Source organism: Anas platyrhynchos, chromosome 2 (genome assembly GCF_047663525.1).
Source record: "Anas platyrhynchos isolate ZD024472 breed Pekin duck chromosome 2, IASCAAS_PekinDuck_T2T, whole genome shotgun sequence".
Taxonomy (NCBI): Eukaryota; Metazoa; Chordata; class Aves; order Anseriformes; family Anatidae; genus Anas; species Anas platyrhynchos.
The window spans coordinates 144,416,876-144,443,682 of record NC_092588.1 but is presented as its reverse complement, the minus strand read 5'-3'; the positions used below and the strand labels follow the sequence as shown (position 1 = coordinate 144,443,682).

General features: G+C 38.9%; 1 protein-coding gene across 2 annotated transcripts in view; it reads left to right on the top strand.

The window, feature by feature from the left end:
- The first annotated feature begins 15,037 nt into the window (after positions 1 to 15,037).
- Positions 15,038 to 26,807, top strand: part of KIF5B (kinesin family member 5B) — a 35,105-nt gene continuing 23,335 nt past the window's right edge. For both annotated transcript variants that reach the window (XM_027450543.3, XM_027450541.3), the window contains exons 1-7: positions 15,038 to 15,422; positions 23,636 to 23,723; positions 24,915 to 24,988; positions 25,532 to 25,636; positions 26,011 to 26,059; positions 26,366 to 26,421; positions 26,535 to 26,622. In XM_027450543.3, coding sequence (XP_027306344.1) covers positions 15,297 to 15,422; positions 23,636 to 23,723; positions 24,915 to 24,988; positions 25,532 to 25,636; positions 26,011 to 26,059; positions 26,366 to 26,421; positions 26,535 to 26,622 — 586 coding nt within the window. In that variant the 5' untranslated portion in view covers positions 15,038 to 15,296. The remainder of the gene's footprint in view (positions 15,423 to 23,635; positions 23,724 to 24,914; positions 24,989 to 25,531; positions 25,637 to 26,010; positions 26,060 to 26,365; positions 26,422 to 26,534; positions 26,623 to 26,807) is intronic.

Genomic DNA, 26,807 nt, shown 5'->3' with positions numbered 1-26,807 from the left:
ACACTTGTACAGGTCAGAGACAGTCCATAGACTCTATTCCATTTGTCACTCGTGTCTTCACCCCCATGAAGGGTGAGGGATGCGACATGGGCCATGCGAATTCATAGCCCCTGAGCACTCCTAGAGAAAAACATCATTAGATTGGGTTCACTGGAGAAAGCACATGAAATTTCTGTGTCTGTACAGGGAAAAAGCATGTGATACAGTTGGAAGAATTATCTTTCTTTTGATCAATTAATCCCTACTACAGGAAATTTTGAAGGGGCTAGAATATATCCACTTCAAATGCCACCTACTGATTTTATAGTCAATTTTCCTTTTCATGTTGAACAGAAAAAAAAACACACATTGATTTATAGAATCTCAAAATAACCTTTCCTCCAACTTTCAACCCAGAAGAAACCGTAAAAGGGTTTCTCTTGGTTAAAGAGGTCTCTCACCCTCTATCAGCTGACCGAGGGTGCGCCCTGCTCTGCTCCGCATACAAGGAGGGCGTTGTTAGCAGCCCGAGAACACCGCTGCCCTCCACACAGAAATCACATGAGAAGACCTTCACGGTGACTAGATGGGTCGGTTGGCAAGGGCAGGACTGATAGCGATGGGAAGCTTACTTTGTGTGTTTATAATTACCACATGCGCTGCTCAGGATATTTTTACTTCTTTTTTTTCTCATGTCTCTGCTGTCAGCACAGTCAAATCTCTTTACAGCTTCCATACTCTACCTGCAATGAATCAACAACCTACATTTTCCTTGAAATCTATTTTAGCATTAAAGTGGAGGAATAATCCTATCGCCGAGGAAGCAGTACCTTTTTTTTTTTTTTTTTTTTACTTTCAATTAAAAATGAGTTCCAGCTTTGACAACTTCTCTGAGTTACTTTGGTCAGGATCAGAACAGCGATGCTGTGTCCCTTTCAGAGAGCAGGGCAGTAACCCCGCTGCTGTTGTTTATAGTAGTGAAATCCTTGGGTGTAGTTTGGATGAAGATAGGACAGGGAAAAAGAAATACAGCAAGAATTTCTAGTGTTTCATTCTGCCTCTCAATTGAAAAATCCCGTCCGAGACAGTAAAGTATTTTAGCATGGATTTTAATCAGGGGAACATTGTTTTTAGAGGACAATTGCAAAAGCACTCTGCCTTAGAAGGGCGCCGTGCTGTGCTCTGAGGCACATTGTGAAGTTACATTCTTTTCAGTTCCACTGCACCCAAACTAAGGGCTAAGAGAAAATTAATAATAGTCTGTGTGGGCCTTTTGCACTTGTTGAAATTACAGCTGCAATTGTGTGATGGAAGGGAGTAGCAACACGAGTTTTCTCCCACTGCTAAAGAATCACAATCCTACCTAGAAAAGACCTCTGGTAGGATACAAAAGGTTTGTTACTCTTCTGTTCCTTCATCACTGGCTGCTGCACAGAGAGCTTACACGTGACAAAACCATACCGTGAGTGCTGAAGATATCTCTGTGCTGGGAAGCAGCCTAATGTTTCTTGCAGATCAGCAAGCAAATAACTGGCAGGGATGTGCTGCAACTGGTGGGACAGATGAGCAGAACCATTAGAAGTGTAAGATGATGTTTCCCATTACAAAGCACCTGGGTATCTGCAAAATTTTGATTATTATTTTTTTTTTAATACTGTTTGAGTGTGAGAGGAAATTGCTGAAACCTCTGCTATTTTCAGTTATTGAATGGAGAGCCTAATCTTTGTCCTAACAAGAGCTGATTCCTGTTCAATGCCTCTTGAAAAAACTTGAAATAATGCAATTCAAAACAAATAGATCAGAGTAAAGAATTGTCACTGGTGTTTCACATGCAGCTGACCTACATACAGCCAGTGTGTAATCTTTCTCCTTCACTTCATGGTTTGTTTAGATAATATAGATATTTTGCTCTTTGAAGGATAAAGGTAGAAGAGGTAAAACAAAATGTAAAAAAAACAATCCGAACAAAGAAAAACCCCACAAACAATCAACAAACCCTATGCCTAATGCCTTGTACTTGCAGATCAAATACAGAACTGTTTGCAGCTGTTCCTGAAGAGCTTACAGCTTTTGATATTACCTTGTTGAACAGAAAATTATGAAGAAATGGAAAAATTAAGAAAGAATTTGTTTGTAAAAGTATGAGACTTCAATAAATGGATTAAAATAAGATGATCTGTGTCTTAAAACAGAGATCAGAGGTATGGCTCTGCATTTGGTTCTTTGTCAGTTGTGCCATGCTCTTGGGACTTTTTTTTTTTTTTTTGCACTTGTAACCCAGGCAGAGAAATGGCATGCAAGGGAGAAAAGTTCTGGAAAGGTTCATTAAAGCTTATGTAAATAGCAGTTCCTGTTTTGGATGGGCACTGGGAGTGCAGTTTTTTAAATTTTTTTAACAAGGATTCAGTGAATACTGAAGCAGCCTCAACACTGAAGGTCTCTACATTTCTTTACAAATGTTATACAGACATACAAGGTAAGATTAAAATAAAATGTATCTGCAAAATAGCTCTAATTAATCAAAAAGATCCGCAGCTTGGATTACGCTATTAATTAACCTCGATATTTAAAGTGATGTGTCTTTTTTTATTATTATTATTTTTATTTTATATGAATCACAAGCTAACCACTAGCTGTAAAAAGCTAATACTTGGAGTTTTTTTGGTACAAAATCCAGTAGACACAGAGCAATCAGGATGACTATGAGTTTGGCAAAGCCTACATATTCTTTCTGCAAGTTCACCTGGCTACCTTCCCAACCTGAATTGCCAGATCTTGATGACGATGATAATTTCACATTGAGAAGCCAAAGCACATGCCTTAGGAAAAGAAAATAGTACATGAATGAATGAAAAAGTTTCCTTCACTGACTCACGCTAGTTTATGTGGAGTTGTTTATTGTAGATTGTCATACAGCAGGTAAACAGCATATTGTGAAAATAATATAATACAGTCAGTCGTACAGATCCATTGCTTGTGTTTTAAAATGATGCAGCTTGTTGGGACAAATGCTGCAAGTTTTGTCATCAAGATATTTGTTTCTCTAACAAAATAATAAAGCGTTCTTTTGAAAAGGGTATTTTTTCTATGGCAACCTCAGAAATACCAAAGCATTTATGATAGTTATCCATTGCATTCCTTTGCACAGTTAAAAGGCAAATATCCATCATCTAATTGATTATTTCAGTGACAGCACTTAAGCTCCAGTAACATTATTTGAAAATACAAGGCAGCCAAAGAACTTGAATTTTGGCAGTGTGTCATCACATGCAGGTAATGTTAAGTACTTATTCGTCAGTCATCAGTTCAACTCACCTAGAAACATGGTTTGGCAAAGCAGAAAAACATCAAAAGGAAATTCACTCAATCAAAGTAATGATTCCATTTTTTGATTTCAGCAAATGAAATTTCCATAGTCTTACTCATCAACTTTTTCTCAGCCCCTGCCCCCTCAATAATTCTTTAGGAAATCATAAGCATCGCTCCAGGGTTAAGGCTGGACACGAATGCCTACCTGTTGTTTGAATGAGTAATATTGCATATAGATGAGTCAGACTGTGATTACCTGCTGTAGGAGTCTGGTATTAGATAGGATACTAAACCATTTCCTATCTTCAAATTCCACATCTTGAACTTCCTTATGTTTTGTCATGACTCAATTGCAACAGTGAAATATTGCAAAATATTGATGTTGCTCTATTAGTTAAATTTAATTTTAATTGAACATGTGGACAATTTTATGGTTGGATTCTTAATTATTGAAATGCATTAAATGATAATAAGGGCCCTTTAACAAGCTGGAGTTTATGAAAATGAATTGTGTATTTAGGGACAACAAGAAAATGGTAAAAATGCCCCCCAGAATAACATATGGTAGCTTATTTTTCACGCAATTGCCTTTGTTGTTCCATCCAAAGAAGATGATTACTCTGATACTCACATGAAGCAATCTATAAATTAAAAGGAAAATCATATGCTGTGCTCTGTCAGTGAAATGTTGGATTTTGATCTTTGCAAAGTGTCCATTAAATATATTTACTACATGAGTAAATCATTTTTAACACCATGTGGGCAGATAACAGAATACACAATTCCATACTTAGGATTTGTTTTCATTAAATTAGCTCTATCTATCATTCAGTTTAACCTGCAGTCGTTGCTAATAATGTCTCCAGACCTGGTGGGAAAGGTGCACAATTGCCCATTATTGGCAGACTGTTTAGTCAGTCTCTAAGGGATTCATCCCATTTTGCTCATTATTTTTCTTTCAAGTATACCACAGGCATTTGTCTCTCCAACATGGAAGTGAAATGTTTATTTAATACACTTACAAAGCCAAATTCAGAGTTTTTGGTGGGTTTTGTTTGTTTTGTTAATAGAGAAAGTGTGGTACTAGGGATGACAGGAACAACTGAAAGTCCTGGCACAGTGGGAGGAGGGGAGGATCTGCACATACATGTGTGCCAGCAATGCAGTTATCACAAAATCACAGAATAGCTGAGGTTGGAAGCAAGCTCTGGGGATCATCCTGTCCTGCCCCTGGCTAACATCCTTTATGTGAATACCATTTGGTGGCTGCATCTTCTGTGTGCTAATACCTCATGTCAGAGTCTAACAAGCCCTTTCAGGGGACTCATGACAGAGCTCTTTACAGAGAGTACTTCAGTACAAAGTCTGAATCAATAACATGTTAATGGGTTCTGTCTGATCTTTGCAAAATACAGAGGTAACTGATCTGGTTCGCTGTCACTTTGAACACTTTGGTTCAAATGAGTGCCACACAGATTCTGCATTGGAAAACTGTCCCCAAAGTATATGAAATATGGGCAGAACATATAAGATTTATCATGTAATTAAAAAGCATGTTCTGAGACTGATGCATTGTTACTATAGGCATGTTTTAATTTTTATTTCCATTTTTTATGGAAATCTAATTAAGGTGGATTCTAATTTGCAATTAAGAGCTCCATGAGTAAATTCAAGCATCTGACTAAAACTCCTGCTGCTTAAGGAGGACGCAATTCAGCATTCATCCTAGATAAGCTTTAGGCGTCCAGAATGTGGCTGTCCAAGGCTAAGGCAGTTCACTCCAGCTCTTGAGTCTACATGGCCTCTTTTATTGTTTATTTTTATTTTGCCTTAACTTTAATGTTGAACCCTGGGGAGAGATCAAAGCCACAAACACAGGTAACCTCACAGGAAGCCTCCCTGAAGCAAAAAGAACCTTGGCTCCCTTTTATTTCTCTTTATTAAGTTATATAAATATACCTGTTAGCAACACAGTAAATTCTGTTGACCAGGTATATAGGTAGGTATAAAATTTAACTTATTACCTACCACCACGTAATTACCATGTCTAGCAGGAATAAAAACAAAGCAATATTACTTTTGTCACTTGTGTGTACAGACAAAAACAGAAGAAATGGATTTACAAAGTAAAAATCTGCCATTTCCATGTAATTTATTTTCTCAGAACAGATATGTTGTTTAGATTAAAAAAAAATAAACTTCTGTGTACCGGAACGCACTGGTGTTAGCACTCTGATATATTTAATGCAAATTACTTTTTCTGAAAGGGTTTCCTGTAAAATCTTCTATATCTTATCAGGCATCCAGTGATCTTAATCTGGTCTTAAGATTTATACCACACTGGAATTTTTAGTTAATTCTAAAGCGATGTAGCCAACATACTAGTAATTGATTTTTTTGAAGATCAAGTCATGCTGTTGAGCAGCGAGGTACAGAAAGAAGGGGAATGCTTGTCTCCCAGAGAGAGAGCTCTGCCACTTCCCCGGTCTACATGAAAATAAGAGAAAACAAAAATATTCTTTGTACTCAGAGCAGAAAAGTTCTTGGTACACTCCCAACAGCCACAAAATCCTCAGCTGGGATTTCTCAGGAAATCTTTTATTTGTCCAAGCAAGATGAGCTCTAAGCCATTCAGAGTTTAAAAAAGAGTCTTCCAAGCTTACAAGCACTGCTTCTCATTCTCTGCGTTCACATCTTAGCACTGTCTAGAACATAGCAGCAAAGGACTGAGAAAGACTTCTTGGGTCACTGAATGATGTCCCAGGCAGTCCAAGAATCACTGCAATGGATGCTTAGTCTTAGGAGAGCCACACGACTGCTCCATGACCAATCCCACACCTCAGAGTGCACACTGTTCCTGATTGCCTCCACAGGCTTACGACACGAAGAAACAAGACACAAAGACACAAAGGACAAGAGCTGTACCTCTGATAGACCATAAGAAGAAAGCATGAGTGATCATTTCCCAACATCCTTACAGTAGTACGAATTAGAAGCAAACTGTCCAAAAGCTCCTTAAATATTCCTAGATACCCCAGAAGCAGCAGCAGTGCATCTTGCCAAGCCCCAAGCCCACCACTGTTACCTGACTCCCAGAGCTAAGCAACAGAAGTCCTGTAAGGTGAGGCTAAAACACGACCACAGAAATCTCCTCTGCTGCAGGTAGTTAGGTGCTAGCCCTACTAGTAAATTGGACACAAAAGAACAATTATCTCGGGTTTTAATTCCTTCTTCAGAGTGCTTCTTATCTTGTTTTGTGATCCCCGTCCATAAACTTATCAACCTCCATCTTAAAACACTTACAGTTTTTTATAACAATTACCATTGTTGTCTATCTTTTCCCAGGGAAATCTAGCCGTGGGGAATACAACAGGAGTGTAATTCCTTTTTTAAAAATATTAAGACAACGTGAACTTGAATGTTAACCCTTATGTTATCCCATCAAGTACTATGTAAGTCTAAAATAATAACATCCAGAACTGTTTCTTGTAGACCTTCCAGCAATGGAAGTAGGACTGGCGCACTTGTAATCAGCATCCATCCTGACTCTGAAAGGACAGGTGCTCCAGGTAGTCAATTCACATGTAAAAGATTGATACCATTAACCTTGCAAATCATAAGTTAAAAGCAAAATACATATATGCATAAATTTTTCAAAGCTTAGTAGGTCTGGTACTAACCTACGCCACTGTGAACCATGAAACACTGATAAGTAGCAATGGTTAGAGAGGGAAAATTTCCAGAAATTGGGAAAGGATTAATATATTCTTTCTTCTCTCATGTTTAAATTAACTTGGGGAATCATATCTGTACTAGGTACTTGAACATCTGGACTTTTATTAACAGTGAAAAATATACGTGGTTTGGTTATCACATAAAATGCTGGTAATAAGTTTACAAAGTAAATACATATGAATTATTTACTTTTGAGTAATGACAAATGCGCATAATAATAGAAGTGGAAATTTTCCATGCTAAAATTACTTCAGCATGTTGTTCATGTTGTTGATGATATCTCTGAAAACAGGAGGAGTAAATCTGATAAAATGAAAAGCACTGATATTACTGACTTGGACACAAAAAGGAAGATTATGTCGGTGAGGCTCAGAATGAAAGGGTACAAAAAGACAGAATTTGGTAACAATGGAGGAAGGGCTTGTTCCAGAAAAAACACTTCAAAAGGCACCCTGATACCCACACTTATGATGCTGCTAACTCTGAACAGCATTAAAAAAATGTAAACTTGGCCTGAAGCACACAAGAACTGTTGATGTCTCACACTAGAAGTCTGATGTTAACTCAATTAATTTCAAATACTTCTTCACTTTGGAACATCTTCTGAAGAACTTTGAAGTGCATCTGTAAAAACATTTTACATGTTATTCTACAATCATTTTACTGATTAGGATGAGTGAAAATATTTTTCATCAAAAATTCATGTCAATTTTTTTCCAGAATTTCCAATTTGCCTTCATCCCCTTTGGAATTTGTATCTATACAAGATATCAGCACTGGAAGGAAAAAAACATGATGCTCCTTATGCAAATGAAATTCTCACTGTAAGAATTTCATTTCTGAACAGGCTGCAGAATCAATGATCATCACTGCACACTTCGAGCATATGTATGTATATATATACCCAGATACCTACCTCAAGTATGTGAAAAGCAGCTAACCTGAACAGCTCAACATAATGGCATAAGGTCTGTGCAGACCTGCTGAGCTCTCTCCTTGATAGAGACAAGACTTCCTATCTCCAGTGGCTGTAATAAATAACCTTTTACAGGCCGATCTGCCAATCTGCAGTGGCCAATGAACCATGTGCTTCTGCTTCCTCCCTATCAACTCCTTCTTATCCCAACCCTCACGTACTCTTCAAGGTAAACCCTTAAACACACGTCACTAAATGCTCTTCGGAGGAATGAAGAGATCTATTACCTTGTGTGCTGCTTGTTAAATTCACGGCCAGCACAAAGGAGATATAGAATATTCTGATTTTACTCATGGTAAGCAATGCTCTTAGCTATGCTCTTATCATGCTCTCAGCTACCTGCAAGGGGCTCGATTTCCCATTTTAAAAGACATAAATGCTACTGAAATCTCTGGTTGTTTCCTTCTCTTTTAGTTGGCAGCAAGTCCAATGCTTTTGAGGGATTCCAGAAATGGAGATTTTATCAACTGAGGATACAATATCCTTATTTTTCCATGCAAGTACAAACCCTGTCTTCACAGCTGTAACCGAGGAAGGAAGCATTCTTTGCCAGGCGTGAAGAAACTATTGTTTCTGAAAGACGTTCATACGGACAAATCAGAACACAACAGTTTAAGAGGCATGGGAATCACAAAGGCAATTTCAGTTCCACTAGTCCACTTTTTCTTTTACTTTCTGGCAATGTTTTGTAACATTCTCCAAACAATTATGAAAACAAAAAGGCCATTGATGTCTGGTGAAGAACTTAGAAGTACCATGGTCTGTTTTGAGGATGAATCTACGTCTTCTTCTTATCACAAATAAAAGGATTTTCATAAATTGTTCTCACTGTTCCTTTGCCTTCATGCATGTTATTCACCATTTTTGGTAGGTGTCATGATAGGAGTCATCATGAAGAGGAAGAGCAAATTAAGGAAGAGAAAATTAAATGTGATTAGAGCAAGGGGGGAGAAAGATTAAACAAAGAGCCATACTTCTTTTGAACTGCCTGTGATGCCTGCTAGACATTGATGAAGCAAGAAATATATCAAGGAAAAGGCTGGGTAGGCAGGGTATGGCTATAACAAAGCTGAAGCTGACTGCCTACATGAATGAAATACGGATGTGATGGGAGTTTATTTAGGATGACAAAAGCTCTTCAGAAGTTGCCAGAAAGTGATTAGTACCTGCCTCATTCCTTCCTTGCCTTCTTTTTTTTAAAAAACTCAGCCACTCCTTAGTGTGCTAAGTCAGCACCTTGGCACCAAAGCTTCTGAATACCAAGAACCGCTGCTTTCCACATAGTATCTCCATGCCGTAACATCTGGCAAGCATCCAGATTATAAAAGACTTTTGCTAAAAACTTGAAAAGCTGATGAAACCTCTCTACCGTATTCTGCAGACGGCATGATAAAAGAGCTTGGTGAAGAAATGACTTGGAGGAAATGGAGAAGACTGTATGAGTTGCACTATGACAACTACAAGTGCATGCATGCACACACACACACCCCGTTCCCTCTGCTTAGGGCAGCTCTCCAGCTAATGAAGACTCACTTTTCTGCATGCAAGGCACGCATCCATTTATGGGAAGATGAGAAGTCGGGATGGTGAGTCTGCCTGAGGTCAGCAGGAAATTAAGATAATACAACAGGTTTATTTGGATGCACAGCTCTCCCATCCTCTCACCCCCCACGAATGGTTTGTTTACCATCACCAGAGAAATTTGTTCTGCATACAACTTTAAGAAGTGCTCCCAGCCTAGCAATTTCCAACTGAAAGTCAGTTCTGGTCTGTATATCTCATGTGCTGTCACCAACAATAAACGTCAGAACTGAGATAATTCTGTTGATAAAAGACCCAGAAAAAGCTTTGGATTCCTCTCCTCCAGCATTACTTCTGCAAAGCTTACGAAGTAGAGTAATAAAATGCATTTTTTGCCAATAGATTTGAGACGTGATTTTAAATATAACCATGCTTCTTATTTGTTAAGTAAAAAGCTGTGTGTGGTCAGCTTTTTAAAGAAACATATTGAAAAGATGTTTTTTGAAAAGCTACATCAGTAGTCTGCTTACTCTTTTGGTATCTGTAAATCCAAATTCAGTAAAACACATGAATGCAGACTTTTTTTGCAAGTGCCTGATGAACCACACTTAATCCCAGTGGAGGCAAAGTGTCAGAGAAGATTTCATAAGACCATCAGAAGTTTTTTTTTTAAATCAGTGAACATAAAATCTTGCTGAATGCCCTGTACAAAACGAGACTGAAGTGCTCTCTCTCTCTTTCTCAAAATGATGGGGCACTGCACACGATTTCTGACACCCTCATAGCTAGCTATATGAAACCACTGCTGACACTGCTTTGAAGCACACGATATATACTTTGAAATACACAATATATAATACCAATGTATTTTGATAGAAAATAACATCATATAAATGTATGATCATTATACATAGCCCGGTATTTCCTTGTCATTCAATCTACTTTCCATTCTCTACTTTCTCTGAGTCTGGGGTCAGAACTAAGACAAATTAGTTATGACCTAACTGGGATTATATTGGAGTGATGCTTTTTGGCACATAAAAGCACTTAGAATATTAAAGCAAGCTGATCTATACGTCATATCAATGGGGAGCTGTGACTGACACTTTAAAGGATGCATGATCTTTGGATTGTAAAAAAGATGCATGATCTTTTGGATTGATTGTAAAGTTCACCATGTAACTTGTGTCCCTTAATTTTAATTTTTATTTTTTTGCCATTTAAAAGTAAACAAATCTTGAGTGGTTTTAGATAATCAAAAGCAGAGCCCTGACGTAGATTTCCCTAACAAGATTTGATCCTTAGATTCTCAGCTATATCTGCTATAACTCTCATGTGAAATAATTTTCAGAGCTTTTTTTTTTTTTTTAAGCAAACAATGCACATCTAATCTCACTCTTTGAAACAGCTAAGCCTTTTTTGCCATGACTATAAAAAAAAGTGGTTCAGGCAGGAATAAGCAAGCTAAGATACAATCCAGTGGTGATTAGTAAGGATTATAAACAATGGAAAGCAACTGAGAATAGGGATTTACAATGGGATGTTTCAGACAACACATGCCAAATGTTTTTAATGGTTAAAATATAAACACAGTCCAAAAGTAGGTTCCTTCTTCAAGGAAAATTCAGAGTCGATGCTTTAGGTAGTCAGGTTACAAAACATTTGTGTTAATTTCCACAAAGAAGGTGAAATATCTAAAACCCGACATTATTCCTAGAGCTTGCTTTTGCTTCTAACTAGTCTAACATTGTTAGAAATAACCAAATACGATCTTGATGATTAGGAATAAGATAGAGTTGTTGTTTTTTGTTGTTGTTGTTTGTTTTTCTGAGTTTTATGCATCTCCAATTTAAAAAAACAAACAAACAAACAAACAAAAAAACTGCTTTGTAGAACTACTGGTATTTAGGAAAAGATGTTGTTCACATATCAGCAGATGCTTGTTTCATCCTTCTAGTTCATAAGAAAGTCTAAACTTGCCCGGGACAGGAGATATGTTCCACATCATACTGTTTACTGGAAATTAAAAAAAAGCTTTATAATTTCATAACTGAATGAAAGCTTCAGATAATCTAGTTTGACTTCAACGCTATCTTAGGACACTAAACTTCAACTGCCAATTTTCTGCTGGTCTCAGTAATTTATTTAGTTATTGAGTTCCAGAAGCTGAATTGACCAATCACAGTCTATTGGTAAAGAGACTTTAAAATGCATTTGAATAAGCTGCCTGAGCCATATTTTTCTGTTACTTTTAATTATGCTTTTCCAGTGTCAGACAATGTCTCTAGAGTACATAAATCATCTTAATAGCCTTTATTTAGATAGAGTGTTATGCGCAACAAAATTTTTTGTCCAAGGTACAGCATATCCTGCAGGCATATTAATGCCTCTTTTGTTGTACAAATTGATTTGCAAATTCAGAATAAATTTGACCTGGAACGCACCTTAAATTCTCAAAAGTCATGTGCTATATTTTTCCAGCACACTGCAAATTAAAATGAGAAGAGCACTTGAGTTTGCATGAGGAACACTGAATGTCAACAAGTACTGTCAACTGATGAATTTCAGAATTTAATTCTTTAAAAAGGCAGGAGGAAGCAGCTTTAATTTGCTTCTCCACAAACACCTGGTTTAAAGATTTATTCAAATAGGTATTTTTTTCTCTCTCTTTTTTTTTTTTTTAGGATCAAATCAAATCATTTTACTCTACTGAAACAATTTTGTTGGTTAATTACATCATTATCCAGATACAGCTTCACAGGAAGGCTCAGGTTTGCCAATTCTCTTTGTTTAACATGCTTTTATTGCTAGCAAAGACCAGAGATCTAAAGGAATGCAAATCATTAAAGAATCCAGAGGTTTATTGCCCAGGTCATGAATGAGAAGAAACATACATCGCTCCTTACTGAGAAACTTTACTGAAATTACTTGTCAGATAAAATGTTTCTTTTGAAAATGTATTTGATCTATAAGGTCACACCGGGTTTAAATACCAAACAGAAAGATTCACTTTTGTGACAATCGATGCATATTTTTTTCTTACTACAATACATTACTTTTAAATAGTCTCTTAGTGTAAATTACCAAAAATGTATGCTACAGACAAAGCATTACATAGCAATATGGAAGATAGTAAGTATATTTCCAATAGAAAGGGAGGAGCTTTTTGTAACTGTGACAAAGTGAGAAGGATATTTACCAGGATATTTGGTCTTTGCTCTGTTTTCAAGAAAATGACAGCACATCTGTAGACAAAAGTCACATGTTACGGCCAACAGAGGTAACATCCTGCCCTATTTGTGCATGCTGCATCGTGTCAGACTTAAAGTAGGTCTGGTAAGAGGATGAATGCTGAATATTTTGAACAGCTGATCACAGAAGAGAAACTTCAAAACAGAATACCTGAAATGGATATGAGAACGTGCTTGTTTAGTCCAGCAGAGCTCATGTAAGAAGCCAGTATAAGAAAGACCATCAGTCAGTTCTCCAATGAGCTTCCCTAGAACTAACAGGCTAGAAGTGGGCAGTTTCTTCTCCATAGTTGACACTTCCTGGTACTTTTTGTTTCCTTTGTAATTAAAATGAATAATCACCTATTCACGAGTTTCTATTCTTTGTGAAGTTTGCTGTTTAAACATTTAAAAGGTAAATTGAGCCCAAACATCTGTTTTCTTGCAAATCAAGTCACTATGAGGTTTCTTCCTTACTGAGATGTTCATACATTGGGTATTACAGGTCAGCAAAGGTAGCTAACGATACACCCCCTTTGGTTATGGATAACGAGAACTTTAAGTTTCTTAAATAGGCTGGAGTAAAGGATGTCTCAGAAGCTGAAACACTTCTTGGAGTAGTAGCCATAAAACTGTTGATTTTGCAGCCAGCACATATTCATTTCTCATGAATGAATGCAACTGAATTGGAAAAGTAAGAAGTATGTTACGTGCCCTTCATCAAAATAATGCCTTCCTATCATGGGAAATCTGTGAGAACCCAAACCCAGCAGCTGTATAAGAACATCCCTCACCATAAGCCTGTGAATAATCCCAGAAATAACTGCATTAGACACATTAATACGTCTTACTGAGTGATATAAATTCATAATTTCTAAAACAGCAATCAACAGAAATAGGCTTTACGACATCTTAGGGCTAACAACGATTATGTTTAAAACATTTTATTGAAAACACAGATAAACAGAACGGTAGGCAGATGTCCATATATCACAAGCTAGGTGTTGTGAAGCAGCAGTTCACCTTCTAAAGACGTGGTAAACACCCTGGCCTTACCAGACAACTATTTCCACATGTACTGATAGGCTGGGAGGTGTAATTATTGCTGCCCTGAATAAGACTGCACAGTCCTGCAGAACTAACTACAGCAGAAAAATAAACTTGTTACAACATGAACTCCAACTAGAAGACTTTGCTTACCTCATAACAAACACAAAAATATTCTTTGTATTAGAGTGTAAAAAAATGCAGATGAAACTAGATTAATAGGTATTTTTTTTTCTGTCCTGTGGAGTAGTTTGGAAGCAATGTTCACCCTGCGTACCTAACCCACGTGTAAATACACCCTTCAAATCTTTCATCTGCAAAGGGCCTTGAAAATGGAGCCTGATTTCAGATGGTCCCTGTAAAATTTGAAGTCTTTTACTGTTATTAAAGGGTTGGTACTCTAGGTCATTCTGGACATTGACTAATTTAAGAAAAAAGCTCCCTTTCTTGTTAACTTCTAGACTATATGAGAAGTTTCCATTATACCGCGTGATTTCTGTAAGGAAGCAGCCTGAGCTGAGCTGCGAGCTCGTACTTTGCCCGTTTGAACATTCATACTATTCCGGGATGTAGGAGGTATGGTGGCAAACCTGTGAAAAACTGATCTGAAAGATCTCTGATCTTAGTGGTTTGGCTGGACAACATTTTAGCCTACAATCCGTAAGTTTCTGTCAACTAGAATTAGAGCTGTGATCAGTACTGAGCAAAACTTGGAATAAACCAACCAACCGAAACAAAATACTGTTGTTTTTGTTTGGTTGGTTGGTTTTTAAATTGGGCTGAAAAGGCGTTTCTACAGCCTTATTTTCCCAAAGTCGGACATGGCAAGTCCTGCACCTGGTTCCACCGAAGGGCTGTTTGGTTTGATCACCGCACAAACCACCAAAAGGCGGTTGTAACACTAAATACGGGCGTGGATCCATGAAATGTGGATGTAGATTTCAACATCCTGAAGCCTTCACCTGGCAGACCTTGGTGAAGATCTCCCTTACCAAACCCAATTCCCCCAAAAATGAGGGCAGTGGACCACCCTCACAGCCCACCCCCCGCTCCTGAGTGATCCCCGCCCCTCACCGACCCAACCCCCTCCCCGCAGCCCCGCCCCTCCCACACAGCACCCTCTGCGCATGCGCCTTGGCCCTCCCGCCTCACCCCGAGCCCGCCCCAAGGCGGGGCGGGGGGGCGGGGCTCTGCGGAGGGTGACGTCACCCCCTGCTCTGCCCGGGGAGGGGGCGGGGCCGGGGCTGGCCGGCAGCGGGGCCGCCATGGCTGCCATATTGGGGCGGGAGTGAGAGCGGGAGGCGGCGGCCGGCCGGGGCCCTTCCCTGCTCCCCGTTCCCCTCAGCGCGGGCGGACTCGGGCCTGCCGGCGGCGGAGCTGTCTTGAGAGACCCCGCCCGGAGCCGGACGGGCGGCGGTGAAAGGAGGAAGGGGGGGTTAAGGGGGGACAAGAGGGGAGCGGAGCGGAGCTGAGCGCCCCGCGGGCGGCGGCGCCCTAAGATGGCGGACCCGGCGGAGTGTAACATCAAAGTGATGTGCCGCTTCAGGCCCCTCAACGAGTCCGAGGTCACCCGCGGCGACAAGTACATCGCCAAGTTCCAGGGCGACGACACCGTCGTCATCGCGGTGAGGGGCGGCACGGACCGGGGGGGGTGGGCACGGAGGGGGCCGTGAGGTGGCTGAGGGGGGAGGCGGGCAGGGGGGGCTCCCTGAGGCGTCCTGAGGTACCCTGAGGTACCCTGAGGTACCCTGAGGCGCTGAGGGAGCCGTCGGGGCGGCCGTGTCCTGCCGGGCGTCCCCTGCCCAGGCTGAGCCCGGCCTGGCCGGCCTCAGGGGGTTTGGCCGCTGAACGCCTGCAAAGTGCGAGCAGCGGGGCTGCTGCCACGGCCCCAGCCGCCTGAGGAGAGGTTTTGTGTGAGGAGACGCGGAACAAGGCGGGCTGCGGCTCGTCGGGGCTCCTCGGCTGTAAACCAGCCATCGGCCGATAACTTTCTGTTTTTTTTTTTTTGTTTTTTTCTTTTTTTCTTTTTTTCTTTTCTTCAAGCCAGAATAAACTGAGATCATTTGGCTTATTAGGCGCCTATAAATGCGTTTTAATTAAGCCGCCTTGTGAAGTCCGAGGCCTGTTATAAAACAATCAGAATCTTGCAGGGGAGAAGATAATCCCCTCCTTTTTGTGCAGCGTGTCACATTCAGCTGTAGAGGGGAGCTGGAATTTAAAATTCAAGGGTTCATGGCTTGGGTTGGTTGGTGTTGTGCAAGCACTTTATTCACAGTATTTATTTCTGCAAACTTGTAACTTGTGTTTTCATATAAATACTTTTTTCTCTAGACACATTGCTGGCTTTGCGTTGGTGAAAGTAACTTGGAGATTTCAGTTACAATCAGGCTTAAATTTAGTCTGTGGTGTACTGTTTCTTGAGGCTACCAACAATAGCTTCCTCTTTCACCGTACCTGAAGTCAAAGCAAGGCAATTTAGCAACGTGCCCCTTTTTAGTATCAATCACTTAATATTAGTCTGTTAAAGTTCAACCACGTTTGTCCATAAAATACAGAATTCAATGAGTCTGGAGCTACAAGAAGGGCAGGAAGCTCATGAAATGAGGTAATTTGAGACTTACTTCAGTTGGCAAGTCAGTGTATATCTCTTATTTAAGTTGTACAGGTAGACTCCTCAGAGTAAGGAACCAAACCTGGAAAATTTAATTAGAATAAGTGATCTCACTTCAGTCATTGAGGATCCATTCATTATGGCAGTGTATGTTCTGCTTAAAATCCAAGATTAGTTTTAGAAACCTTGATGTGTTCTGACTTCTTTTTAAAACAATTTTTCCATATCTTCTTAAAGTAGCTCATGGGCTAGAGAGACCAAAAAAAAAGCGTTCATTGTTTGTATGCTCTCTAAATACACTTTAAAAAATATCTGAAATGTAAATTAGGCTGAGATAGCACTAAATCTGTGTAGAACAGTCTGATGGTACGCTCCAGAGGGATCATGTGGGGCTCTCTGCTGGGACTTGGCAGGGAATTAATATTTAGAGTTACAATTTCCCTTTAGTGTTTTCTGCATTGGTTAAAACTAAAAAATCCTTCAGTGGTCCCAGATGTAGCACTTGCTGTGTCTGACTTTAGAAATATAACCACCTAAAATTATTAGATTGGATAGCAGTGACAGTATTTGAATTTTGTTTCACAAAATCTTACTATAGGGTTGATGTTTTGTGGGTTTTGACTTTTTATAGTAGTGGATATAGGACAAGATTGACGTTCTCAAAGTTGGAACTAGATTATCGAAAACTGTTCAGGCGATTACTTTAACCTATGGACCTTTTTTTTTTTTTTTTTTTTTTTTTAAAGAAGCTGACAGATCTTGCAAAGTCTTGGACCTTCCAACCTAATGATGTAGTCAACCACCTCTCCTGTGTGTTGTGGGATTACCAAAGAGAGGATGGTAACAGAAACAGGTCTTCACATGAAACAGTTTCTAAAAACATTCCTCCACAGGCTGAATGTTTGGTTGCCATCAGCTGATTGATTTCCGTATTTATTCACGCAAGTGATTTTGGCTGCCTGTTGAACAGCAGCTGAGCCACTTTTATAGCTGCTTTCCTTAGCTGCCTCGAACTGAGCAGCCCGAAGGACTTTCACCTTTCAAGTCTATGCTGAACCAGTGAGGACTTCTTTAATAATATTCGGGAGTTGCCTGGAATGGCAGATAGGAGGTGAAAGCTAGGAGGCAGTGGAAGCAGAGCCTGTAGCAGACCGCGGATTTGACTCCTCTGTGGAAGAGGGTGGGGAGGCAGATCAGTGACTATAGCCAAACCCTTTTCCTCCTCCCTCCTTGACTCCCCTGTCATCTCTGAGCTATCTGTCCTCCCTTCCCCCGTCTTTCCCTAGCTCCCATGTAATTACGGCCTGGTTGTCTTTCTGGACAAGTGAGTTGTTTTCATTTGTGTTAGATAAAATGCTTGTTTTAATTGTAGCTAGTGCATAGCAGCAATTTGAGGGGACGTGTGGTGTCCGTCTGTTCTGAAGAGTAGACTTTGGAACAAAGTGCTATCCTTCCACGGGTTCTCTCTTTTTTTTTTTTTTTTTAAGCTAGTAAAGAGCTTTTACGTTATTAATTTAAAGGATTTTTTTCTATTTTAATACGTGGCAAAGTATTTTTAAATGGTTCTTTCCCTTAAGTAAATAAAAGGCTTCTGTTAAAATGGACAAAGGGATGGCTTGTTATGAGTATATGATGTTTATGTTAAACATGATAAATCTACCTTTATGCTGCAGTTGATAGGAACTTGCTCATGAGTTTCAGACTTTTGAATAAGATGGAACAAAGAGGAACAGCAAAGCTATATATAATAGGTGCGATTGTCCTTTGTTTTCTTTAAATGTAAAACTACTCGAGACTGGATAACTTTGTAGTTCTGCGTAGTATATCTGCACCTTTTTTAAAAAAAAACATTTCTATACCCAGTCTTGCTTATCTCACAACTGTCCAAAAGATAAATCACTGAATACAGTCACACTTGGTCTTTTTCGGACTGACGCCTAAACTGAAAACACTACTATCAAATGGCTGAAGTGGTGAGGCGTTATGAACAGTCACACAAATAGGCGGTATCCCTTTGTCCTCCAGACGTTTCAAGTCATGATTATAGTATATTAATTATTTTATGGCTTTAAAAAAAAAAAATCTGCCTGCCTGTATTCTCATATTTGTATAAAGTCCTGTTTCCTAGGTTTAAGCTGTAACCACTGTGAAGAATTCGAGACATTTAGCTTTCTCTTTTGTTGCCTTTTTAACTAATATTGGATAGTAAATGAGAGCAAAGCTAGGTTTAAGTTGCATTAGAGTCAGATTAATGAAGATCACTTGTTATTACTGGAGCTTTTGGCACAAGATTATTCAAAAGGAAAATGTCATTCATGTGTGTTGCTGCAGGAAAGGCTGTGCTGGACCATGTAAATGTAAGAAGCAAAGTATGTTCTTGAAAACTTTTCTGTTATTTTACTAGTTTGAATAAAAGCACACACTTGACTAGAAACACAAAATAATTAGTGCTTGCAGTACAACTTAAAACATAAATCAAAAATAATCTTTAGCTGAAACAATGGTGTTATTTCAGTGTTGTTTTTTAGTATTTCTATGAAGTGGTGGATAATGGAGACATTTTTCAGAATATACCAGTGTGACAATTTAACAGAAAGCAAATACTCTCACAGTGATATTTAAAGGATGATGCTCAGTGGTTGCTGTACCACTTGCTTGAAACACCTCGCTTGTCTCGTGTTTATTTTTTGTTCTGAAATTCAGTGACTGTTCTTATGCTAGCAGCATTGACTTATCTTTATAAGAAACATTGTGCTAAAGCAAAGCTTTGCTCAAACTCTTGTTCCAAAACTTCTGCTTTCATGCTGGAAATGGAGTTTGCAGTCACTTTTTTGTGATTAAAATCTGATGTTTTAGTCCTTCTTCAATAATAAATAACTGCTGCAAAAATTAACTGTGTTCGTGTTGATGCTTCAAGTGCAATATTTGCACAGAAATAAGTAAAATGAAGCAGAAAGAGCAGAGATTGGCTAACTACTCTGTATTTCACTAACTGCTCCGTATCAGCTGCAGTTTCCTAAGCGTAGAGCTAGGACAAGAAGAAAGCCCTGGTAGGTGTGTTCGAGCAGTAATACCTTAGCTTAGCGATGGGAAGAACTGAGTCAGGTATTTGACATCATACTTTCCAGAGATCATGGGGTGTGAGGCTTTTCTTTTCACGTATTTTGTGCTCGTGGGAAGAACACTAAAGTTGCAAAACGTAAAGGAGGGAGGTAGGCCCGTTACTTCTTGCTTCAGCCTCCCTCCGAGGCAAAGTTAGGGCAGGTATGGTGGTGTTTCAGTGGTCTGTTATAGCAAGAGGAGGTTAACAGCTGGTCTTTAACTGCAAAACTCTCTGCTTGAATGTAAACCGTATGTTCAGGTCAGCTACTGCTTCAGTCGTGTAGGCAGATGTTCTCTCTGAGTGCTTGCAAAGTTTTTGCTGTGGGACAACATCCTTTAGTGCAAAGAGCTATGAGAGCTGTCTGCTGGCTGATAGCAGAACAAATGCCAGGCAAGGAGTGAATTTAAGTATCAAATCCCCTCTCTGGAGAGAGGAAGTGGGAGGCTCTGCTTGGTTGCTTGATGCATTGTGTCATTTATAGGGCATGTGTTTAATTTTTTTTTGTAGGTTTTAGTAGGATTGCTGAAAATTTTGGAGTATGTCAAGCAGCATCATATCCCATTAGTGCCAATACGTTGCTACAACCACTGTGGATGTCTTGTGGTAATGCTGCTTGGGCCTCTTATATTTTCATTACCTTCATGTTATCCAACTGTTTACTTCTTGGGGAAGAAAAGGCATCTGATGCAGAAAAAAATATCTGACACTTTAATCTGTCTTGATTAATCCCTTAAAGGTAATGACCAGGCTTTCTAGGGCAGGGTAATCTGTGTGATACTATTCCTGCTTTGTTTACAGCAGAAAGTAGACTGTAAGAGCAGTGATAAAACATGGTATGCAGGTGTCATTGATGTGAAACCACTAGGTGGGAGTAACTTGTATTCTTAAATGTAATTATCCAGGAACCTGCTTGGTTAAACCTACTTGGTGAGGTATTGATTCCCTAATGATGGAGGAGGGACGTGCCTCTAATGTGGGTTTGTCACAGGTGTGATAAAGAGATGTACTGCAGGCTGGGAGGAGAAGAAGGGATGTAACTGGGGTTTTGAATGCTTTGAAGTTGTATTTGAGCTTTGTCTAGAAAAGTGTAATGCTGAGGGCATGTAAAACACCACGCACCACCCGCAAGGGATGGGGTCTGAACAGGGCTGGTTTTGAGGATTCTTTGGGTTGCAATTAATTTCTGTAGTTGGTAGTGGTTGTTGAGGGAGATTGATCTCTTTTATTTATACAGGGAAAGCTGTGAGGCACGTGACAGATTCCAATTAAAGGCATTATTGCCTGCGTGAAGTCCTTGCAGCTTGGCTTCCTCATCATACTAATCTATGGCATTCATCATGTGTACTATTCTTTATATTAATACTTCGTAAATGAAAAGAGACAGTAATTATGAGATACTCTCAAGTTACTTTTCAGATGCCTTCATAAGAGAACAGAGCCAAATTAGAGTAACTAGTCTCAAAGTATTCTGTGTCTAGGGATTAGTCTTGAGTTAGTAGACTAAATTTTCCTTTTACACAGATGAAAAAGAAGAGTGTAAATCATTCAGCCTTCACTTGCCAGAAGAGTGTGTGTGCATTGGGGAGGACCTTGCCTCTGAACAGCATTTAAAACTTAGAGAAGAAAAGCTTTTCAGAACCAGTAGGCTGCAGGATAGTTGCAGACCAGCTCAGGTCTTTTGTACAGTAGATTACAAACAAGGCATCTTCCTGTACTGGGAAGTGGGCTGGTTTCATTCATTTAGTTATTTTTAGCTGGATTTCTTTGAAGGGAATAAAAAATTGTTGTTTGGCATTGGATATTTTCTGTAGTAATATAGAAATACGAAATAAAGTGTATACATTCAAATGCAAGTGGTATGGAAAATAATGTTTGCATTTCAGTGGACTTTTGTGTTCTCATAGTTGTCATGCTCTGTCAGGGACAGCAAAGATAAGTTGTGTTGGGATCTGTGAGCAGGTAGTGTTGTTAATAGTAGCTGCGTAAAGCATCCGAAGATCCTGTCCATGAACTTTCCCGTATTCTTCTAAAATACTTGAAAATTTTAGGAAGATGCAACTTAATTGGAGTTATTATCTAAATATTTTCAGGAGTAATAGTTTGTAGAATTTAACTATTTAAGCTAATAAAATTTAACGTTGCATGGATTATTTGCAGTGATCATAGAATCACAGGATGGTTTGCGTTGGGAGGGACCTCTACAAATCATCTAGTCCAGGCTCTCTGCTGTGGGCAGGGACATCTTTCACTGGACCAGGCTGCCCAAAGCCCCATCCAGCCTGCCCAAACATCTCCAGGAATGGGGCATCCACCCTTTCTCTGGGCAACCTGTGCCAGTGCCTCACCACCCTCACTGTGGAAAAATTGATTTCTTTTATCCAATTTAAATCTACTCTCTTTCAATTTAAAAACTTGTCACTCCACACGCTGGTAAAGTCACTCCCCATCTTTCTGATGAACCCCCTTCATCTATTCAAAGTCATAAGGTCTCTCTGGAGTCTTCTCTTCTCCAGGCCAAACAGCCCCAGCTCCCTCAGCCTGTCTGCACAGGAAAGGTGCTCCAGCCCCATGATCATCCTCGTGGCCTTCTCTGGACTCATACAAACACAGATGATCTTGAGCATGAAACAAATCTGCCTAAAGTTTTGCCATGTGGGTAACTTGCAGTGTTACTTGCAGCAAAGTTGAAGGCTTTTTGAAATAATAGCTGCTCGTGAGAGAGAAAATGTAAGGCCAGTGTTATCTTTTCCACAGTGACTTCACCTTTTTACATAACGTGTTCTCAGCCTTTATTTTCTTACCTGAGAGTTACTTGGACTTGGTTGTTTGTCTTCTGGTGTATATAGTGGCATCTATTCTACCTCTCGAACATAAGAATTGGAGGTGCCTTTAAAGCTAAAATGAGTAATTGGGAAGGCTTGTGATTTCCCCTCTGTGAAAGAAATGTTCTGGCAGACTTTAGCACCTTAGGGATAGTTCTAGCTTACTGAGTCTTGTGGTTTCTTAAGCATATGTACACAGTGAACTCTGTAATTATTTTATTTTTTCCAAGAGAGAGCTCATCTATCTGAATTTGAGCCCTCTAAGCAGATGGATACGCGTTGGATCTAACGAGCTTTGTTTGGTGTTCTGCTAGATATTATTAAAAGGCAAATGGAAGGTCAGGCTGGGGAATGTGGTGGGTGGGCGAAAGATGGAAACTAGACTTGTTTCACTGCCAGCGAGGCAGTTCCAGAGTATCCTTGGGGGAGGGAGGGACAGGATGATGACGAATTAAATTTAGGCAAAATGGAGCACTTAACAGTTGCAGTGAGCTGAGCAGCAGGAACTGATTTAGAACCTGTGTAAACCTTGGCTGTCTGCAAAGATGCTAAATCAAGGTCCAAAAATGCTATGAAAACTTCAGCTTAAGATGAGCATAATAATTCATATCCTAATGGTCTGTCAGCTGGTTATAACTGTTATAAAAATCCAGCATTCCTTTCAGAAAGCTGTGTCAGAGCTTCCTCTTCTGGGGTCTTCTGAAGTGAGCCTTCTGTGAAAGGTTCCCTTCTGCCAAAGTGGCCTTTTCCTTCTGTTTATGGAGCTTTATTCTAGGGTTATCGTGTATGGAGAAATAGTTCTTGTGCTGACTGTAGGTGATCTCAGTGTTTCTTTTGGTTTGAGGTTTTTAATGAATACTATGAACACAGCTATTCTGTGTGATGTGGTGTAAGTTGCTCTTAGTAATTTGGGTTTACCAGAGTAAACACACTACCAGAGGAATGGAAGAGAATAAAGAAGACAATAAAGGGTTCTCAGATGTACAGACTAGGCATTGGTTTACATTGTAAATCAAGTAAGTTGAGGTCATGTGGCAGAACAGTTTTGGAGAACTATTTAGGTTGCACTTTGAAACCAAATATATTTAATTCAAGGCCTTATTTGTAGGCAAGCTTGTGGAGAGTTAGGCAACACAACTACATACATAAGCCGATTTCCTCACTACAGCCTTGAAGTACTTAAAATAAAACGTAAGGTTGGACTGAGACTGAATAGGCTACTTCTAAACTATGTGAACAAACACCTTTCAGTTGTACTTACAGGATTTTTTATAAGTAATTCTTCTGTGTCTCTTTCTACAGTCCAAGCCATATATATTTGACCGTGTATTCCAGTCAAACACATCCCAGGAACAAGTATACAATGATTGTGCTAAAAAGATTGTCAAAGGTAAGGTGGAACAAGCTGTGTCATATTTGTGTGGATTTTGAAGTTGAAAAGTAATACTTCTGTTGCTTCCCTTTACCCTTGCAGTATTTAATAAGAGCCAACATTGTTCATAGCAGTATAAAATCACTCTGTAGTGAGCTGATATGTCAGTGCTAAAAAATGCTGTTTCAGTTGTTTGCCATGTTTGATAATATTTACCTGTCGTTATATTTTTAAAAATCTCTGTAGAAGGTTGCTTAAAACAATTGGTATGAAATTAATAAAAGACTGGCTTTTGTTTGAAAATAACTTGTGAGGAGTTTGTTTATTGGTATCAGAAAACATCCTACAATTGTTTTAGTTTGGAGGAATGTAAGATGAAAGGAAACTTGAGAAACCATATGTAGACTGTTGAACTTTTCTTAGCTTTTTAATTTAATACACAGTTTAAAGGAGGCTTTTGATGTGATTCTTTTTCAAACTCGTATTAATCATCAGAAAAGTGAATTGCTGTAAAAAAAAAAAAAAAAATCCATGCTCCTGCGAGCATTTAACTCTTCAGTGAGTTAAATAGTAATCAGGATTAGATCAGAAGTTTGTTCCTTAAAAAAATGGAGTTAACTAAGAATCGTACCCAGCCCCTTTGCTCCCCTTCCCCCATCTAAAAATCTAATCTTTGTTTCTCTTTGTTTGCTTGTTGGATGTGATTCCACAGTAACTGACTTTTAAATAAACAAACAAAACTACCTTACTTCTCAATTTAAAATTTGGTGTTGGTTCATTCATGATTTAAAATACAAACCTATGGCTGAAGGGTAAGATACTTGAAACTTAGGGCATAGCCTATTGCCTTAACGATCAGACACTTAAACTTTACTGTGAAGGCAGCAAATACCGTAATGTTCTCATGTATGATTTCTTCCTCTGAATTGTCAAAGGCAATCTGTTCAACCTAGCAGTTGTATTGATTTCCTTTTTGTTCCTGACTCCGAAGTCTTGATTTTTCTGGATGAAGGAATCTAATAGAGTAAACTTCTAAAATAGAGTCAGTGGTAGCTTATTACATTTAAAGGGGTAGGGAGGAACATCATTCCCAAACGCGGAACGATTTAACTTGATAAATGTGTTAGAAACTGTCTGCTTGTGTTTCTGTTTCATTTGACTTTCCTTCTAAAGGAAGTTAACCCTAATGAAAATACTCTTTCCTTCTAGATGTACTTGAGGGGTACAATGGTACAATATTTGCTTATGGGCAAACATCATCTGGAAAGACACACACAATGGAAGTAAGGAATCTTGAAATAATTTTATCTTAATATCGTTGTCCTCTGTTTTCATCACAAAATCAGAATGGTTTGGGTTGGAAGGGACCTTTAAAGACCATCTGGTTCCAGCTTCCCCTGCCACAGGCATGGAAATCTTCCAGTAGATCAGGTTGCTCGAAGCCCTGTCCAACCTAACCTTGAATGCTTCCAGAGTTGGGGCATCCAGATCTTTCATTTCAATTTTCTTTTCCATTGCAACATTTGGATACCCAAGATGTTTTTGAGGACTGAGAATGGCAATTACTGAATTTATTTAGCCCTGAGTAGCTGGCTTTAGAAACACAAGAATATCATTCATGGTAGATTTCTCACTTTTAGCTGTTTGGGAGCTCCTGGCAAAAGCTGGGCCTAAATGGGCGGTCAGACATTTCCTCTACAGATAACATAAGTACACTGTACCTGCCAGCATTTTAAAATTAGCTTGTCTGACTTTTTGTTTCTCCTTCAAGTACTTGGTGCTGTTGGATTAAGTATGAATGTTTTGTTGTTTCTCTTTCTAATAAGGGGAAGCTTCACGACCCAGATGGAATGGGAATTATTCCAAGAATAGTGCAAGACATTTTTAATTATATTTACTCTATGGATGAGAATCTTGAATTTCATATTAAGGTAAACTTTTCTTTAGTGTTAATTACTTAATTTATGTTATAACTACAAGTAGTCTGCGGTTAAATTGATGTTCTTTATCTGTTTCGAATGCCTGTAGTTTGGAAAATCTAAAAAGAAAAAAAAATGTTATTTCAGAAGTAAATGGCACTTCTTAACAAATCAAGTTAACATTTCAATCTCATTTCCATTAAACAGTGATGGTGGTTATATTCATAACCAATGGAAGTGCTGATAGTGCTTGAAGCTTTAGATAGAAATATTTTCTTCCTAAAGGTGTATTTTAGTTCATAGTAATCATACTGGATCTTTGTGGTTGAAAAGCTAAGCATTTTTGTTTTCTTACGCTATATCTGTATTTCCCTTCACACTTCTAGGTGTCATATTTTGAAATATACTTGGATAAAATAAGGGACCTTTTGGATGGTAAGCCTTTTATTATTGAACATAGCAAGTAAATCTGTCTGGAGAGAAATGTGAAGAAAAAAAAGTTGTAGTGTGATACTAAGATAAATATGCAGTGTGCTAATAGTATTCCATATGTTATAGGTACATCAAAATAAGAAAGCGTGCAGCTAATCCATATGATGCAACTAAAGCTGCAGTAGTGGTTGTTTAATGTATGTTTGGTTTTGAAAAGTGTTGCTGAAAAATAACATCTGTGACTTGTATGTGTAATAAATGTCCAAAAAAATCATAGATGCCTTAGCTTTAGAACTTTTTCTCTTCCAGTTTCAAAGACCAATCTTTCTGTTCATGAAGACAAAAATAGAGTTCCCTATGTAAAGGTTAGTGTTGGTCTGATACCATTTTGGTCTCCTACTCTTCTAGTGTATACCTTTTACTTCTGGCTTGTTGGTACTTTACCTTTTGTTTTGCTCTTTTTTTTTTTTTTTTAAAGGGTTGCACAGAGCGTTTTGTATGTAGTCCAGAAGAAGTTATGGATACTATAGATGAAGGAAAGTCGAACCGACATGTAGCAGTTACAAGTAAGTGTTATCCTTATCTCCTTTAGTGCTTTATTGGTTACCTTCTGGTATATCTTAAAAAGTGGGGAAGACTAAAATGGTGAACTAAATTGTGGTGTTTTAAAGGTCTAATGCAAACAGTTTCAGCATCTTTTTAAGAAACAAGTCTTTCAATTTGTTTCTTGTTAGATGCTATTACTTAAGCT